The following is a 19,526-nucleotide window of genomic DNA, read 5'->3' as shown; positions in this document are numbered from 1 at the left end:
ATTACAAGTACTGCACAAGATCAACCAAGGAAAACGAATCCAATGCAAACACGCCCTCAAATAACCCATAATGAACTACAAGCTACAGGTAATGACTCTAATTCGATAACAAATATGCTGCATATGTTAATAGGACACATAAATAAGCAAGAATTTATCAAAATGGTCTTAAAATGACTAAAAGTATAGAATTTATCATTGTTTTCGCCCCACTGCTAGTGAAGGAGCAGAAGTAAAAAATATAAACACACTAAGAAAGGCCAAGCCATAAAACAGATAAATATATCGTAAACATAGCAATCGTATATTTTCCTCCAAAACATAATCTAAGAAAAGAAAACTATATCCATTTCTTTCTTACAAAAGGTAAACTATGCTGCTATAAATGAAAAATGACATTCAGTTGAAAAATCCATATACTGGTCTACCGATAGAAATTTAATTATAAATAATTTATAATATACATAATAATAAGATACCAGATTTGATTGGTTTTTCCATCTCAAGAAAAGTATCAACGAATCATAAAAATTGAGGATGATGGCCAAACTCAGATCATTCTCCTATATTATCAACATTTACCGAACACATTCTAGTAAGAGAATTTAACCAAACTTTAATAACTGGACTGATTGGAAAAGTTTTAAACAAGAATTAGATCACATCAGAGAAACTAATATTAAACATATAGTAAGATGCATGGAATAATACCAAACAAATTACAACAAAAACGAAAGGTCACAACTACCCCAAAGAAATAGGAGAAATAGTTCAAAGAAAAGCCAGAAAAATGTGTCCAGAGCTACAGAGAATAAAGAGATACTGAACGACTTCATCCAGAGACTAAGAAAAGAAATAGACAAAATCTAAAACGAAGCACTAAACCACTATCTAAGTGAACTAAACTATTATCAAATTACTCTGTGGAAATGTACAAAAATATTAAACACACCCATTTGAATAGAAAATGTATGATGATGAATAACAAAAAGCATCTGCATTTGCCTCATACTTAGCAAATACTTTCCAAACTACTGACATGAAAAATAATGAAACTAATACTGACGATGATGGAAAAATTGATAAGAAAGTAAATAATGAAGTCCAGAAGAAAACGAATTATTAAAAATTACAATTATCCCAAAATACGTCCTAATAACAGAAAAAATATTGCAACAGTTACCAAGAAAGGCAGTTGTGAAACTCGCAAACCTCATAAGTGCAGAATTCAGCCTCTGATACGTACCAATAACATAGAAAATAGCTAAAGTAATAGTGATGTTTAAACCAGGAAAACCAGTGTATCAAATAGAATCCTACAGGTGTAGTGGTGGTGTAAACAATGTAATCAGTATGAAGATCGCCAACAGTTCCATAAATTCCAACTTAGTCACGATCATTATTGCCAATTACTTCAAAATTATTTGAGAAGGCAATATTAATAAGAATACAAACAATACTTAATCAAAACGAAGTTATTCCACACTAACAGTTTGGCTTTTGCAACAGGCTCTCCATATATAACAAATATAATAGAAATATCTATTAAAGGAAATAAATTATTCTCATCTGTATTTTTAGACATCGCACTTGATAAAATATGGTAGTGATTTGTTACTGAAAATCGAAAATATTTACCTACTCATTTTGTTCTGCTAGTATTTTCCCTACTCGGAATACCGTATATTCAAAATTAAACAAAAATCGAATATTCAGAACTGGGATTGATTAAGGCTGGCAATGTTCGGGACTAAAATTTATACCTACTTGTGACGTTCCTGTTACGGAAAATGTTATACTGTTTCCATTTGTGGACGACACTGCAATACTAGCTGTTGAAGACTCAATTTGAGTGACAGTCATAATCATCAGTCAATGAAAATAGATATCTGGACAAACAAATAGCGTATTAAAACAAACAAAGGAAAATGTACCTATATTTACTTAGGATAGTAAAGTACTTAGTAGATTAGGTTAAATGTAAAATGTCTGTTAATTGTGAGATTAGGTATATTGTTTTTCTCATAAAAAGAACTATTCATCACATCTTCAGAATAAGAAAATAGTTTTGTGGCAATCATTTCCTTCTAAAATCCTCAAGATTATTTTTAACGAACCAAACACCTATAACTCATCTATTTCCTTTTCCCTTAGATTCGCAAAGGTTTGTGCTGAAAATATGAGACATACTCAATTGAATTTGGCTATCAATATCTAAAAAAAATCTTTTTATTCTAAATTTAAAACACACGTGTATTTTTTAGCTATTACAAAAGGAAAATCAAGAACTTCAGAGCACAATCAATTTGACACAATCAGAATTACAAATCGCCCAAAGCACATACGAATCCCAAAAGCACATTCTTTTGACACTGAATCAACAACTTGCTTCAAGAATTCACGAATTGGCAACCATTCACGACGAAATGACAACGGCATTACAGACATGAGAGAGATAACAATGTATTAAAGACCGCGTTTATATAGCGTACGTATAAAATCTGACGATTTCTTTTATTTCCAAGGGGTATACCTGCATCTAACGGTAGTCACAATATTTGAGAATCTTTCACATACCATCAAGAAATAACGTTGTAAATAAAAAAAATATTAGAATCAATAAGATATGAATGTGAAATATATATGATCGTTGCACATGACAAAATAAGAAAATGTAGTGCCGATATATTTTGGATTTAGCGATTGTGGTTGTACGATTTGCTAAGACAAATTCGAGGAAAAAAGCAAACGGCATTTGAATTGATGCGGAATCAAATAATTGTTCCAAAAAATCCGGTTTATTAACAATTTCAACTACCCTGAAACCATTGAAGCTTATATGCAGCAACTACAATTGCAGAATATCCACACAGAGTTCTTCAATCAGTGAAATTATCTTATTTTCAGATGCAACTTCTTTATATGTTTCTTTTGTACAAAAAGGTATACAATAATACATCGACAAAGCAATACATTTAGTAAAATAATTTTATTGTATTTATTGAATTCATTTAAAAAATCACATTTTATACTAATAAGGTATGTGTAAGATTTATTTACTTCCGGAGAGAGCAAGGTATGCTTCCATTTTTGTTGGTTAAATAACTGTGTATAATGGGAAATATTATTATGGCATGCTTAAATATATTTATTCTATCTTCAGTTATTGTTATGAACAACGGTTTCATCGATAAGTATTAATTATATCTGATTTTTGTTCCATTTCTCCAATCTATTACAATTGGTTAACATATAATTTTATTTATTTATAATAAACTATTTTTGTAACAATAAAAACCATGATTGTATCACTACATATTTTCTTATCGAGTATTCCATATACGAAAAAGATACACGTTAAATACATTTTACTATTTTTAATTAATATAAACTAAACAGGAAACATGTACATTTTTGGAGTATGTGTTTATGCGTCCCATGAGACTTCAATAAAAAATATTAGTATAAATTCACCACAATTGAATTAATTAGATAGAAATAATTTGCTTTCTTGAATAGATAATCTTTATTTTAGGTCTATTTTAATTAACAATGTATTTTTATTTTAGAGGCGTTAATTCGGTCCTCATAAAAATGTGGCATGATATTGAAAATTCTGGTATATGACTTAATAAATCACCTAAAAACTAAATATCAAAATATTGTTTTTAATCTGTTCCTATCCTTATTTGTTCAAATTCAAATTTTTATACATGAAAAGAAGCAATCAGTAATTTCAATGATTTATATTTAGATAGAAATATTTTTCTGAAATTGCTAAATTCTTTTTATGTAATTAATTTATAATTTCTTACTTTTGTGGATTATGTCTAAAAATTACCTTTTTTACTTGAATTTTTATAATATTTTTAAGCATATCACAATTATTATACATTATTACTTCTATTTTATAGTCTATTGTATTTCACGCTTCCAAATATTTCAATAACACTAGGCAACAAAAAAATTATTAATTTATATTTTAAAATTTCTTATTTCTTAGACTATTTGATATATTAATGCATCTAAATGTTCTTTATTTTAGGTATTTTCTGTTTTAAAATTATTTTTTTTTTTGGTAATTTTTAAAAGAACGATAAATTTTGACGTTTCGACTTTTCTTTAAGTCTTTATGAAAATATTAAAAATATTATATTGACAGTTTGCTTATTTATACTGATCTATAGATCACTTTCATCAATTAATTAATTGATGACTGCTATATATTTGAAATGTAGGGACCAAGGAAAAATTAATTTTTCTTATTAGAACAAAGTTCAAGTTGATTTTATCCTTATTTTGATATTCATGATATACATAAGTATTCGAAAGCTAGGAAAATATATTGAAGTTAGTCTAAATATATATCTATAAATAAGTACTATATATACTATATAAGTACTATATATACATATATATATATATATATATATATATATATATATATATATATATATATATATATATGTCAATTACTTATTTCTTAGACCTTTTGATATATTAATGTATCTAAATATTTTAAATATTTTTGATTTTAGGTTCCTTCTGTTTTAAAATTAGTTTTTTTGATAGTTTAAAAAAAAGATAAATTTTGACGTTTCGACTTTTCTTTATTAAAATATGATATTGACACTGACACTGACTTTATCATGAATATCAAAATAAGGATACTATCAACTTAGAACTTTGTTCCAATAAGAAAAATTAATTTTTTTTTGGTTCCCACATCTCAAATATATAGCGGTAATCAATTAAATTTATTGGAATTTACAAAATAGAGCTATAAATTTTACTTAAATTATTTAGATCTTTTTCAAGAATTTCTGAATCTTTATAATTGAATCTATGTTTTTTTGATATCTCATGGTTCGTTAATGCAGTTCTATATTTTTATCGTATTGATGACCTCTTAGTCTATTTTCTAAATACTGAGATGTTTGCCTTATGTAATTGTTGTGAAAGTCTTAGTACATATGGTAAGGAAAAATTATATATATATATATATATATATATATATATATATATATATATATATATATATATATATATATATATATGCATCTAAACTTTCTTGATTTTAGGTCTCTTCTGTTTTAAAATTAAAATGAAAATTAAATCAAAATAATAATCTGTTTTAACAACAGTTCCTATGTATGTGAACCTTTTCTAAAAATTCTCATTTTCATATTCATTCCATTTCAAGAATTTTTGAATCTTAATATTTTAATGTGTTTTTTTTTTGATATTTTTGAAGTTCACTGGCTATTATTCTCCTATTCTTTCACCTACTTCACAGAAGTTTTAGCGATTCTCCGAGTCCACAACCTGTTAGTTTTTATAAGACAATTAAATGAAACATATTATTTTATGTACTCTATGATTTTTTTATTCAATATAAAGTGGAACATTATATTTTATTTCATATTGCCTTTTCTCAATAATAATAAAACACGTTTTATCAACTTAACCTCTCTATATTTCGTCTTTTATTTTTATGTATACATCGTGACTAATAACTAAATTCACTAACACTGATTTATAAATTCTTATGTACCTGACACATTATTATAGCTACTTATTCCAATGTAAATATCTTGGAGACTAAGTGAATTTTGTGTATCACTCTCTTTTTGTTATCGTTAATATTTTATACAATATTGGTTTCACTCTTTTTTTATATTGATTGTAAATAGAACAAAATAATAAAATCCATTTTAACGATATTTGATGTTCCTAGTAATAATTAAACTAGTGACAAAGGAGTCAATATTTGGAAAATGAATTTGAGAAGTCATCAATATCATGAAAAAATAAAACTGCATTCACAAACCATTTAATTATAAAAATTAAAAAATCAGTCAAATACAAAAAGAGATTTTTTAGAAATAGTTCATCTTGAAATCTTAAAAAAATTCAAGTTCAGGCGAAATATATTCTATTTGATAAATTCCCATACAACAATAAATAATCTAACTTAATAATTGCTTCTTGGTATACAACTGAATTAATTCAAATAGGCCTAAAATCAAGAATATTTATTCAAGAAAATATAAGATTTAAAAAATTATAAATATAGTTATAATCAATAAACATCTAATTAGAGATATTTCGAAAAATAATTTGCCATTAATTAATTGAAAGTGTGTAACACATGAGTGAAGTGTTATATCCTCAATTGCATCAGCAGTTATAAAATACCATGTCCATACATGACCTATGGATCAGTATCCATAACTTCTCTATTCCCCAAGTTTTGTGAGGGACTTACAAGAAGAGATGGTTGATATTATCACATTTGGGTTTCAAAATAAATATACCTAACATGTAAAATATTCAATATATTTTTTTATTAATTTCGCTGCCTAAAAAGCTATCGCTAATGTGCATTTCCATTCTTAGTCTGTCTTTTTCCTACTTTCCAATGATTGCGCTAATTGTGAGTTACTGTTCAAAAATGTCCCAAACAATACATCAATCCTAAACGGAAAAATGTCATGATTTATATACCTAATCAAATTTCCCTTTTGGACAAATTAATTCATATTCCAAAATTTGATATTTAATTTACAAAAGAACTTTAGTACATAATATGTAGTACTCGTAGGTCAAAAAACAAAATGCATCGCTCAAGAAGTACCTATTAGTATCAGTTCATTCAAAACACGAATAATGTATTTTAACAAAAATTTGAACAATTGAACATACATGGGTCCATACACTTTCCTGTCAAAATTAAACTACATACGCTCTATTGATTTTATGTCCATATAACCTGATTCAGTTTTATCTAAAAGTTCCTTCTGATGGTGATTTTGGATCATTTTTTTAATCACTTAAAAAATTGTTACCTACTAACTTTAAATTTAGTACATCCTAAAAGTTTGCATTGGTAAATTTTTCACTACAACCACCTGGTTTTAAGGTTGTAGGTAGTGGTTATTCTTACAGATATGTTTAAAAACTCACTTAACAGTATTATCTTCAAGGGGTACTGGTGGATAAAGGTGAATTAGGTTAGATTGACATAAAATTATATTTAGTATCTGTAATTTTTGTTTCTGGGTGACTTGTTTATATAAAAAGATTATTTTTTCAATGTTTTGAAGTGGGATTATTACCAATTATATAATATTTTGGAGATCTGTGAAAAATTTCCCAAGTAAACTCTAATCATGTACATATTGCGCAAAAGTATTAGCTGCCTTGTAGAATCAGAATATCGCTCAGTAGTTAAGAATATTGGAATTATTGTTACATTTGTGAGAGGAATTGTGTCATTTAAATATGATTTTCATGTTTAAATTAAAGTTAAATTTTTGTCAAGAATGTGTCAAAAGATATTTTGGAATTTTAATTTTACGAACTTTTTAATGTATATACTTATATTTCGATATTTTCATCTATCAATATATTGTGTCATCTCTTTTTTCATGTAATAATTTGATGTGTTGATTCAAATAATTTTTTTAAATCATTTGTTTTTCATTTGCTAATTAATTTTTCTATATATTTATTCTACATTGGAATTTTTTATCACAATTTCAATGTTTATGTTTCAATGCGAGTATTTTCAGTATCATTCAAAGTTACAGTCAAGCTTTTTAAGGCTGCTTTACATTGTGCAAAAAATTTCAAGCAAGCAATTTCTTGCAAGGTCAAAATATTGCACATCACTTGACATTATGCAGGTCTCTTGCCATTAGATCATGGTTGCCAGTAATAAAACTTCAATGAGTGAATTAAACAATTACCTTATCTAAAATTTGATTCAATAGTTTGTGACCGGTGTGAAAATGATGGAAGTAACTAGATTTCTTCCTATAATTGCAGCTTGCACGTAATAAAAATGGCACCAAACCGATTATGTTGCAATTTCGAGATCTTGCATGAAACAAACAGCTGAACTTCATCTGCGCAAGCTTTCTAGCAAGAAATATTGTGCATTGTATTGCTCGTTGTATTGCATCGTGTCAAACGGCCTTTATGGATAAAAGAATCAAAGTTAGGACAGTAAGATATGACATACCATAAAAATATATTTATAGGGGATTTTGGAATATTTTAATAACCCTATTCCACTATATTTGACATCCAAGGCATTTTCCTTATAATTCTAAAATTGTCATTGAATTGAAAAAAAGACTACTATTAAAACTCCAATTTACAAAATTTATTATCTTTCATGTGCAAAAGTAGCAACCACTATTTTGAAATTTTCAGTGAAAAGGAAAACAAGTACTATGTGCTCTAATGTTCCCTCTCTATATTCTGCCAAGATCTAATAATTTACAACAGCAGCTATTTTACAAGTTGCTTCCGCTATCTCAGAATTTTCTATTCAAAAGATTTTTTTGAAATGTGCTGTTGTTTCAAGTCGACTCTGGCACATGGCAACATATTGTAACAATATCTCAGCACAATCTATATCATTTGGATGATGCAAAGTAACAAATCTTATTTATTTGACAAAAAAGGGCCTGTTGGAAAAAATAATTTTGAATATTCAGCTCAACATTTTGAATATTTCATATAAAAAGATTTCTCAAAATTAATTTTTAAATAATTGGGGGTATATCAAAGTCATTAAACACCTAGTAAAGATATATGTATTTCAAAAATATCTAAAAACACTTTTTAAATTATCTTTCTCGCACATTATCAAAATAACTGCTCACAAGTAATTTATTTGAAAGACTCAATAAACTTTTACAGTTTTGTATAATCGCCGATTACTGATCTGCCGATGTAGTATTAGTTTATCATAGTTACACAACATTTACAGATTGAAAAATATTGAATAAGGTAAAGTATTTTTCAATTATATAGATTTTGTTTCATATAGTTGAGTGTATATTTAAAAATTTGAATCTTAGCTTCCAATTATCAAAGCAATGGAAGTTTTGCGTCTTTCTTATAATAGATTTAAGATTGGATTCAAGCTTTGTTCACTGAACTTTTGCTAACTTGTGTCTTCAACAGATTAAGGTAAACCTGAATTACTATAGTTACAATACTAACCGATCTTCTAAATATCCCAATCATCACTGTGGAGCTGGTACCCTAATGGTGATGTTTAAAATAATTCTTATATCTTCTTCATAAGTGTTTACTGGTATTGAAGTATCCTTAAATACTTTTTTGAATACATCCTTTTGTACTTTTTCATACAGTTTTCTATGACACCAAAACTCTGAATCATAATTTGTTTGGTAGTTTATGCTTCAGTAATCTGCACTTCAAAGTATTCAATACATCAAACTGTTGCAATCTGTTTATTATTATTTTTATTATTTCAGCATTTCTATTGTTTGATAGTTGGTCCATCTATCAGATCCCTTTCTTTGCATTTACTTTAAATAACAAAAACTTCTCAATTGACTTTGTTGTTATTTGAAAACTGCTAAATACTTTACCTTATTATTTTTGTTTGTTAAGAGGGTACATATACATAACCTACCTTTTTTATGAATTGAATATTCACAAAGATCAAAAATGATCAAAATGATTATAAACATAAAATTAATAGTCCACTCTCAACAAATATTTATTCGTATTTTTGATTGTTGTTGAAACTTTGTGACAATAGTATTATACGTTTATCTTAATAGATTTCCTGTCAACTTGACGACATGCAAGAATATAGTATCCTAAAATAAACAAGTAGATGTACATTCAAGAACTTGAACCAATATACTTTTACATCAACTTGCTTTGATTCGAAAATTTATTTTTATGACGACCTACATGAAACACTTAATGTTTCGTTTTATGGACTAGTGCAACAAATAGTAAATTTCGCACTAATATGTAAAAATATCCTATTTCTCGCACTAGTTTCACGATATAATTTCATATTTATCTACAAGTTTTAAATATTTATTATTTATTTAATAGTTTACTTATGCGTATTATACACTAACGAGCAAAAAATTGAGGTCACCTTAAAATTTTCATGTTCTTTGAAATTTTACGTTTCCATATAGTATACACAAAATGTACATCATTGCATGTGCTTTTGTAAGCTGAATGTGATACTCTATACTGAAGAAAAATGCATTTTTTCTTGGATTTAATCATTTATTCTGAAAAAGCAACAAATCAACATTTTGGGCGAAATTCAACATTTTGTTGTTAGGGAAGATATGAAACGAACAAAATAAAAAAAATGACACTAATAACGTGTATTACCTCCTCTTGCATTAATGACTGCTTGAAGTCGGCGCGGCATACTTTGAATTAAGTTGCGAATCACATTCTGGTCGATGTTATCCCATTTCTGCAACAGCAATCTTCTCAGCTCTTGGTGCTGATATGTTTCTGCAGATCGGTCGTCCCAGACATGTTCTATGGGATTCATGTCCGGGCTGCGGGTTGGCAAGTCAATCTGCCTAATTTCTACCTCATCCAGAGACTCCCTGACAATTCTGGCTGTATGTGGTCTCGCATTATGTTGCATAAAAATGCCACTTTCCCCCATAGTCACCATGAAATGCATAACATAGTCTTCTAGCACCTCCGTAATGTACCCGTGAGAGGTTAGGGAGTCATTTTCTATGAAGACCAGCTCTATACTAGCTTGTGCAGTGATTTCCGCCCAAACCATAACTGACCCACCGCCAAATGGAAGACGCTCATCAATGCAAACTTCAGCACATCTTTTCCCAGGTCTTCTCCACACTCGTCGACGTCTATCGGACCCAGTGAGGCAAAACGCGATTCATCCGAGAACAATATCCAGCTCCAGTCATCATCATTCCAATAAACGGAATATCTGGCAAATGTCAATCTTGCAGTCCGATGCTGGCGTTGCAATGGAGGACCTGTAGCCATTCGTCTGCATGACAGTCCAGCAGCATGAAGTCTTCTTCTAACAGTACTTTCACTAACGTTGACATTCCCATTTCTTTCAACTGGTTTCGCTGTGAAACCGCAGTAGATGTCCTATTCCGCAAACTTGAACTTGTGGACACCAAAAAACGGTCATCTCGTTGAGTGGGGATCAGGTCAGTCTCACGAAAGCGCTGGTATACCCTTTACACACCACAAAGACTAGCACCAACAATTCTTGCAGTTTCACGTTGCCCCCGACCATCTTGTAACAGCACAATTCTTGCCATAACAATCGAATCTTAAACATTATGGGCCTGTTAAATCACTACACTTTGCAATCGTTAGGTTTTACACAAAGAATCAACAGTCAACTGGAAAATGGGAAATGTGAATGTTCAATTAGCACAAAGGCACATTTTTCATCAAACTCGTACTCTAATACATCGAATGATAGCTGTCAAGTCTCGGAAAAAAATTGCTTTAACGCCTATTTATCCTTATATTGACGCTAAAATTATTCGCAATTTCTTGCTCGCCAGTGTATTATGTAACTTATTATTTTTGTTTAAGAATAAGTTTATAGGACTTTCTGAATGTTTATTTTTTTAATCTCTAAGTATAAAGAATAAATAATGCAAGAGAATATTCATAAAGTGTATGTACAAATTATTTCCAGTTATACTAGACAGTAGTAGAGAATTGCAGATCTATTAGCAGACACATTAAAATGGCAATTTTAGATGCTGTCACATTTTTTACAAATTAGTAGTTTAGTCGTAAGCCTACATTGATCTATTTATAAGTATTTTGTACGAAAGCTGATCCCTTTTCCCGCATATATCTTTTCAATATCCAAATCGTTTAAAACAAAGGTTTTGGAAATCTCCGGTAATAGCTGGGGACTAAATCTTTCAGATTCTCAACTCATTTAAAACCTACTTGTTAGTTAATTTTAATGACTCGTATTAATATATAAAGATTCCGTCTTTATTACCTCAAAATATGGTTAGCATGATATTCCCTGCCGAAGATGCCATCTTGAATTTTTTCCGCGATGTTGAAGTAAACCTCTATATTATCACTTATTTCGATGCTTTTTTGCTCTCTTTACCATAGATCCATGACCCAATTTTTTCGAGAAAATGTCTTAACTAAATTGGAATTTTTGACACCGTTAGTGATATTCATATTGAACACACTGTTTACACTACTACTTGATGGTAGGTAAACTCAACTTAAGTTTACCATCAGTCTCTAGCGTCCGTCTATCCATAAAAGATAACAATAATTGTTTTTATTTATAAATAGGTCAGAGGCAGAGCAAACGAAGCAGACCTCGTATTTATCTATAGGTTATTGGCTGATATTGTTATAAATTGATAGAAGTTCTGCTTGTGTACATTCACAAAGCGTCTGCTCAATGTTTTTATTTTGATGGTTTATTTGTATAAAATCTCTATTATAAATATAGTTTTAATTATATTATCTTAGATATTTACTATTTTGAATATTATTTGAAGAAAAACTTATTTTTTGGAATTATTTAGGTCGTTCCCAAAATATTGTTGAACATTGACAAGATTAATATATAGTATCACTCATTACATGGATGTTAAAGTACAATTTGCAATTACTATATTAAAACTAAAAGAACTAATTAAACTTTTAGAAAGCACTATGAGCTGGTGCTTTTCAAGATCGTAAACAATTCAATATACGTTTATACAATTTTTTAATAACTACCTTGAAAAACTATGCTCACTACAATAGTCAGGCAATACTTCGAGCAGAGTCGCTATTGATCTTCCTCCGTCTATCATTTTTTTATTTTGGTATCTTATATATTAATTTTTGCACTTTTGCATTTGTTTTGTCTTCTTGCTTACATTATTCCAGCTTTTGTGACTATATTATTTTCTCAAATCTTGTTGGATCAAGTTTTCGATTCCCCGTTATTCTTCCATCCATCTCAAGCATTCCAAAACGTGTGATTAGTTGTATCTGGCCACTTGTCCACATTTTGTTCTGTGTTTAAGTTGAAAAGTAGTTTCATTGTACATACCTCCAGTTATCCTATGTTCTCATGTCTGTTATTATTTTTTTACCTGTTTCCTTTTGTTTCGTCTATTCCCTATCTTTCCAGCCGATATCACGATGTACTTAACACGCTGGAAAGGAACGTTACACTAATTTTACATTAATAAGGCTATTTACAATATCAGATGTTAATGTTATTATTATTTTCTTTCCCAAGCCAAAAAAATTTTGCCTTTCCTAAATATAAAATTATTTTTTTTTATCTATTACATGTATGTATTAAGTTATATCCTAATATTCTCTTTAATACAATCCATACCTTTTTGGAACAAACGCTCTGATATCTGCTTATTATTTAAATATTTGAGCTTGGTTAAGTTGGATTTTCTGAAACCATTGGTGATATTCATACTGAACACACTGTTTACACCACCACTACAACAAGAGTGATATATATGAAATTAGCTGTGGTGATTGGGACTGGAAGTATATTGGGCTGACCATGAGATCCGTAATTGTCCGGTTTAAAGAACACATAGCTCATTTAAAATATGGACAGACCGGAAAATCGAGTATTGCCGATCAAGCTGCTAGTCATAATCATGACATATATTAATGATGTAAAATTCTTAAAAACTGTATCCAATAATAAATTGTTGCTATATGTAAGAATAGCTTAAATTATGACAAAGGACCCATTCCTTACAGTCCACTCTATAGTTTAGTAGTCAAGGAATAAATGTGAAGATTTCCGCCAAGGAGGTAAGTCAAGTCATTAGAATTTAGTTTACCTTCAGTCTCTGGAAACGTTAACTTGATTATGGAAACGCGCTTCAGACAGTGTAATTGTGAGTGTTGGTGTAGTGGTGGTTTAAACAGTGTATTCACTATTTAAGCTTGGTCCCGATAATTTATATTATTTTGTTTTATATATAAACCATAAATTGCTTCAGATCTTTAAAATTCCGGATCAATTCTTTTATTTTTTGATTCCACTATTACTTGCTTACTTTACTCTATTGTTTAGATTTCCAATAGATAATAATATTCCTATAGAGCAAACCATTTTTCCAAAAATTTATTTCATTCATATATTTCCTTTATATATTTAGTCTTATTATACATTACTTTCAACCACATAATTTCAGCATTCCACACGTAAATAGTACGTTTTCGGAGTATGAAATAGCGTCCACGAAAATGTTTTATTGATTCATTCATTTTCTGTTCTTTATCTTTTAATTCTTCCTCAATATCATCAACAGATATATTTCCATCGACTCTATATAACGCACAAATTATTTTCATTAAATGTTTCGTTTATGGAGAATACAAATAGAAATGAAACTTTTTTCTTAAGAATTATACTGCTCATTTTCTTCCACACTTTTCTATTACCGGAATTGAAAGTTTTCCTAGAGAGATTCGATTTTCGTACATAGCGAGTACATAGTTACAAGCACTAACTTCATTTTTATGGTTGTTAGTGCTAGGAATTTCAATGGCTACCATGTCTTTATCAGATTGGTCGGGCATTTGAGTTGGATTTTGCTTCTTCCTCTCCAAATGTATCAAAGTACTTGTCATTGTTGCTGTTGTCATCAAATGGATCTTCTTGATCAGTTTCCATAAATGTTGATGTTTTAGAAATGGTACCTTCAATTTAAAGCATGATTGCACAATTGCACCTACTTTTAAATTATCAGCTATTATGTCGGTACCAAAACTATTCTATATTATGACGCCAGATAATATTATTTTTTTATTATAGTAGATATAACCTCATGAAACCGACAAAGAAGGAATATAGTCTATAGTGTCTTGCCATTAAAATCGACTACATAACGTCATTTGATGGATATCAAGGAAAGAATTAGGGGCTGAAGCAAGAATTTACAGATTTCAACCTTAGAGAGGGTTGTTTATGCTGAAATTTTTAGAAATTAGAAATGTTTGAACAATAGTCAAAGATTTCCTCGATTATACGAGAATAAAGAAATGAAATAAGGAGACCTTGTTTTTATCATCAGAGGGTTTAAATGGAAAACAGAATAGTATATTCGTAAACAATTATACCAAAGAATATACCATCTGCAATTTGAAAAAATTTTTACATTAGAATTTTAAAGGACAATTTGTTGTAGTGGAACATGAAAACAGTGGGTCATAGGCTTGTATTCACGAATAGAAGAAGTATATGCGAAATATTCTGTTTAATACAATCGTCAAAGTAAATGTTGCATCATAAAAAATAATTGCATCATTTCTAACACAAAATGCATCAGTAAGTAGATTTTATTTATTTTTTTTTCAACTTTCTCAACCAGCCAATGAGATTTCGCTCCCAAAACGACGCGCCAATTTGAAACAATTGAATTGAATGCATGATGTAAGAGTACAAGGTGTGTTATTGCGCACCAGCTGGGAAGCAGCCAATGAGAATTCGCTTCCAAATTTTTGGGAATTCTCATTGGCTCTTGAGAGATGCGCAGTACGAGTCGAAAATGACCCCTCAGGAAGAGTAGTCTTTACATTATGATTTTATCTATTTTTGAAAAAAAGATCAAAGAATTCCGACTACGAAAAAGAGATCGAATAAGCCGGTTAATTATTTCAAAAATGTCTCATTATTTGCATTAAATAAAATATTTCGTTTGACATCTACTGTGGTAGTGTTTCTATGTATATTATAATAAAATTTGTTTTTTAGATCTTAGTTCAGTTTTCAATTTTTCAATTCAATTTTAGTGTCTGATTTTTAATATTATCAATAATATAAACCCTTTGAGGTGGAATAGTGAAGAAAGTGTTAATATAAAAGTCAGTCGAGCGTTTTACATGAAGATTTACGTGTCTAATGTTAAAGGACTATTAAAATGTTTTAACTGTCTTCGAGAACATGGAGATCAGAAAATGTTATTACTAAACTAATTGAACATTTAATTTAAAGTCCATATTTTAACATGTATCGCACTGTACTTCTGATGGATGTTATAGATAATATTCTAAAACGAAACATAACCTAGAGACACTCCAGTGAGGTTTTAAACATAAAATGACGTTGTCATTCAAAGGGTTCCTAGATAAAATTTAATTAATTTATTAGTTAATTCCATACTTGAAACATCACGTAAACACTACTAACACTTTATTCTTCACCGCCTGGTTTATTGTATTGTTCGACTAGCATCTTCAATATTCAAGTAACTGCTCACACACACACACACACACATTTCCTTTGAGACGAGCCCGTCCCTCTAGGCATCCACCCCCGGATAAATCCACGAGTGGGTGCGAAGAAGAACATTCCAACCACCCCCTGTCAATTCCGACAGGTCCTCATCCTCTTTCACGTCGCAGTTTCGCGTGTAGAATCCCTCCTCTCCCCTTAGGTCTATGGGAGATTCTGGGATGTCTTATCTTTTTATTAAGAGATTAGCCTGTTGGCTATACACTCTTGGCTTCTTGTTCTGGACGTCTTCGTGTGTGTGTGTGTTTCACGGCCTCGGGTAAACCTCTTCCTACCTCCTACCGTAGGTAAAGATCTAATCCGAGTGGTCCTTCGCCTTCTCTATAGCTGTCCCCGATGTATAACTCTACATTTCCTTGTGAAATGCAGAATTACCGTGTCGGGGGGTGTCCTCTTGTAGTTTATTTTTGTTGGGCAATGAGTGTTGCTATGAGTATCTGCATATTTTGCAACATACTCAGTAGCTCTGGTGTTTTTTCTTCTGTCTTTGTTGTTTTCTTCGCAACTTGTGCGTAAGTGCGTCCTGTATTCTTTGCTTGGTTGTTTTCCGACTTTTTCGGGTGTTTCGGGCAACCCTTGTAGTTTGCGGGGTGTTCTCCCCCGCAGTTCCTGCAATTCGGTTTTTCCGTGAGCGTGCATTCCGCCGCTCTATGCGCTCCCGCGCATCTCACGCAGTGCACGTCCATGTTGCACGTGCTTTGTCTGTGATGGAATCCCTGACACCTGTAACATTGTACAGGTCCATCGTGCCTTTTTTGTTCTACCACACTTATTTTTGTGTGGAAGAGGTATCTCAACTTCTTATAAGTTGGTTCTTCTTTAGGTTCTATTACTACCATGTATATAGGTAGTAGTTTTCGTGTGTTGTCCAGATTTCTTTGTGTACGGCTTGTCAACTGCCATACTTTCTTCGGTCTAAGTCCATTTTCCTTCAATTCCTCCTCTACCTCCGACACTGGGGTGTTAACAGCAAGTCCTTTTATGACGAGCTTCCTCTCCTTTTCTTCATTGAGTAGGTATGTATACCACTCAATTTCCTTGTACTCGCTCAGGAGCATCTTCATCTTGTTAAAGTCGTCTTTAGTCGCCGTCGTTATTTTGCCTGTGTGTATTCCCATTTTACACTGGGCATCAATTTTTCTTTGCACTAGCTGTTTGCTTAGTGCTGTCCACATCAGTGGGGATTCTAGAATTATCGGAGGTGGCCTTCTCTCCGGTTTTGTCTGTTTCCTTTGTTCATCACGTTTTATCTTCTCCAATTCTTCTTGGATTTGATTGTCCGTTGATGTTTCTTCTTCTTCGTCTGAGGATTGTTTATCTGCGTTTTTCCTTTTTTTTTGTTCTTTACTTCCGTGAAGTCTCCTTCCATAGGGCAGTCTTCGATTTGTGTTGTTTTTTCTTGAGTTTTCATCTCATCTATTTGGGTTAGCTTCTTTCCTAATTCTTCTACCAATGTGTCGTTTTCGTCATCCAGTACTCTAACTTTGAACTCTAAGTACTCAATTTGCCTGTCTTTATCGATTATCGTTTGTTCGTAATTTTTCATTTTCTCCTCGAGGGATTTGACTTGTCCCAGCGCTTCATAATCAGCTTTTTGCTGAATTATGATTTTGGATAATTCAGTTTTCTCCTTATTCTTGGAGTTTTTAGGCTCCATGCCTGTTGCTCTCTGTCCCGGTTTTCCTATTTTGATTTGGTATCTAAAGTTACCTAAAAGAAAAGTTTAAGCCGTACTGATAAGTACGACTGTTTCGAAAAACGGATAATTCCGCACAATCAAATTTGTGTTGATAAACACAATTCTTTCATGCAGAAGTGTTTCAATTCATTATAAATAGAAGGCTGTGTCAAAGCACAGCTACCTGCTGAAAAGAAAAAGGAAAGTTTTATCAGTGTCTCACCTGACTACCTGAGTCCGCTTTCACTTCACTTCACTGTCGCACTTGTTCACTCGTCGAATTCTCGCTACTTACTTGCAGTTCCTGCTACTCTAACTGCTCTACTGTGAGCTTTGCCTTTTATATACCACCTGCAATTTGAAAAAATGTTTACATTAGAATTTTAAAGGACAGTTTGTTGTAGTGGAACATGAAAACAGTGGGTCATAGGGTTGTATTCACGAATAGAAGAAGTATATGCGAAATATTCTGTTTAATACAATCGTCAAAGTAAATGTTGCATCAAAAAAAAATAATTGCATCATTTCTAACACAAAATGCATTAGTAAGTAGATTTTCTTTATTTTTTTTTTCAACTTTCAAGTTCGTATATTATCTTTATTATTATTTCCTAACCTCCTTGCACTTTATTCTCAATTTTCATTCATGTGCGAGTAACACTGTATATTACTGACAATATAAAAGACATTATACCTAACAGTATTTAGAAGTCCATCCATCAATTTTTTATAATTAGAGTGATTTTTCAAGCTTAGGGAAACAAACAGAATTATAGGATTTTTTATTATTTAACACTAAAGGTTGAATTTTACAAATTAAAGATAAAAAGCTCTCGAATTATCGAAGCAGAGTGTATTTTAATATTGATGTATTGAGTAACATTTATCAGAATTGTCAATGTCGTGAAATATTGTAAAAAATAGATTATACATCAAGAATATTTATTAAAGAAAATATATAGATAGCTCTAAATATTCGAGTGTGGTTTGTTCATTTGTACACTAGTATATAAGGATACTAAAATATTCCATATTCATTACAAACGAAAATAGTAGTAACACCGTTAAAGAAAATGTTTGAAAGAAGTCAAATTGATATTTAGACACTTGTATTGACGAATGGTCGGATAAAATTAAAAACATTCTATTTACCTTAAATTTTATATCGGAATAGAAAAACCGTATTCCTCGTGTCTCAACTTTTGAAATTTATTATATTGGTTCTGACAAAATCCTAACTTGATAACTTCAAATATATTTATGAAACTTGTGCCAATTAACTGGTGCAAAATTATAAATTTTATTATATCAAACAAGTTTTTTGATTATTAAAGATATTCTATAATTATTAATTAAAATTTCTACATATTTAAAATCAACTTCATGTCCAAGACGTTATAATATCATAAATTTGTCAATGCATTTGTCATAAGATTGTAGATATTTCAAACGAATATATGTACTGATATTATTTATTGATTTTGTTATTTGGTAATTCTGTATAAGGAATAAAAGTATATGTGAATAATTTTATAAACTCACTTCCATTTGCTCATATGCAAAATTATGTTAAAAATTGAAAATAAGACTTATCGGTGGTTAATTATAGATACAAACAATACGTATTAACGATATTTCATCTGATGGAGCAAGACCAAATTGTACTAGAATGTTCAGTTTGTAGAAATATAACTTTACAATTTGAATGTTATTATTATCCATTAGGAGAAT

General features: G+C 30.3%; 1 protein-coding gene across 4 annotated transcripts in view; it reads left to right on the top strand.

Moving 5' to 3' along the window:
- LOC130452685 (homer protein homolog 2) overlaps positions 1–16,409 on the top strand; it is a 54,589-nt gene extending 38,180 nt beyond the window's left edge. Inside the window, exons 7-8 of one of the 4 annotated variants that reach the window (XM_056792082.1) lie at positions 2,265–2,488; positions 15,012–16,409. In XM_056792082.1, the coding sequence (XP_056648060.1) occupies positions 2,265–2,450 (186 nt within the window). In that variant the 3' untranslated portion in view covers positions 2,451–2,488; positions 15,012–16,409. Of the gene's footprint in view, positions 1–2,264; positions 4,265–9,608; positions 10,167–15,011 lie in introns of those variants that run through there. The other 3 variants (XM_056792081.1, XM_056792080.1, XM_056792083.1) reach the window with 3 other exon arrangements.
- The last annotated feature ends 3,117 nt before the right edge of the window (positions 16,410–19,526 follow it).

The sequence above is a fragment of the Diorhabda sublineata genome, chromosome 2 (assembly GCF_026230105.1).
Source record: "Diorhabda sublineata isolate icDioSubl1.1 chromosome 2, icDioSubl1.1, whole genome shotgun sequence".
In the NCBI taxonomy this organism is placed as follows: domain Eukaryota; kingdom Metazoa; phylum Arthropoda; class Insecta; order Coleoptera; family Chrysomelidae; genus Diorhabda; species Diorhabda sublineata.
Note: the sequence above shows the minus strand (reverse complement) of the source record. Positions and strands in the feature narration are given on the sequence as shown.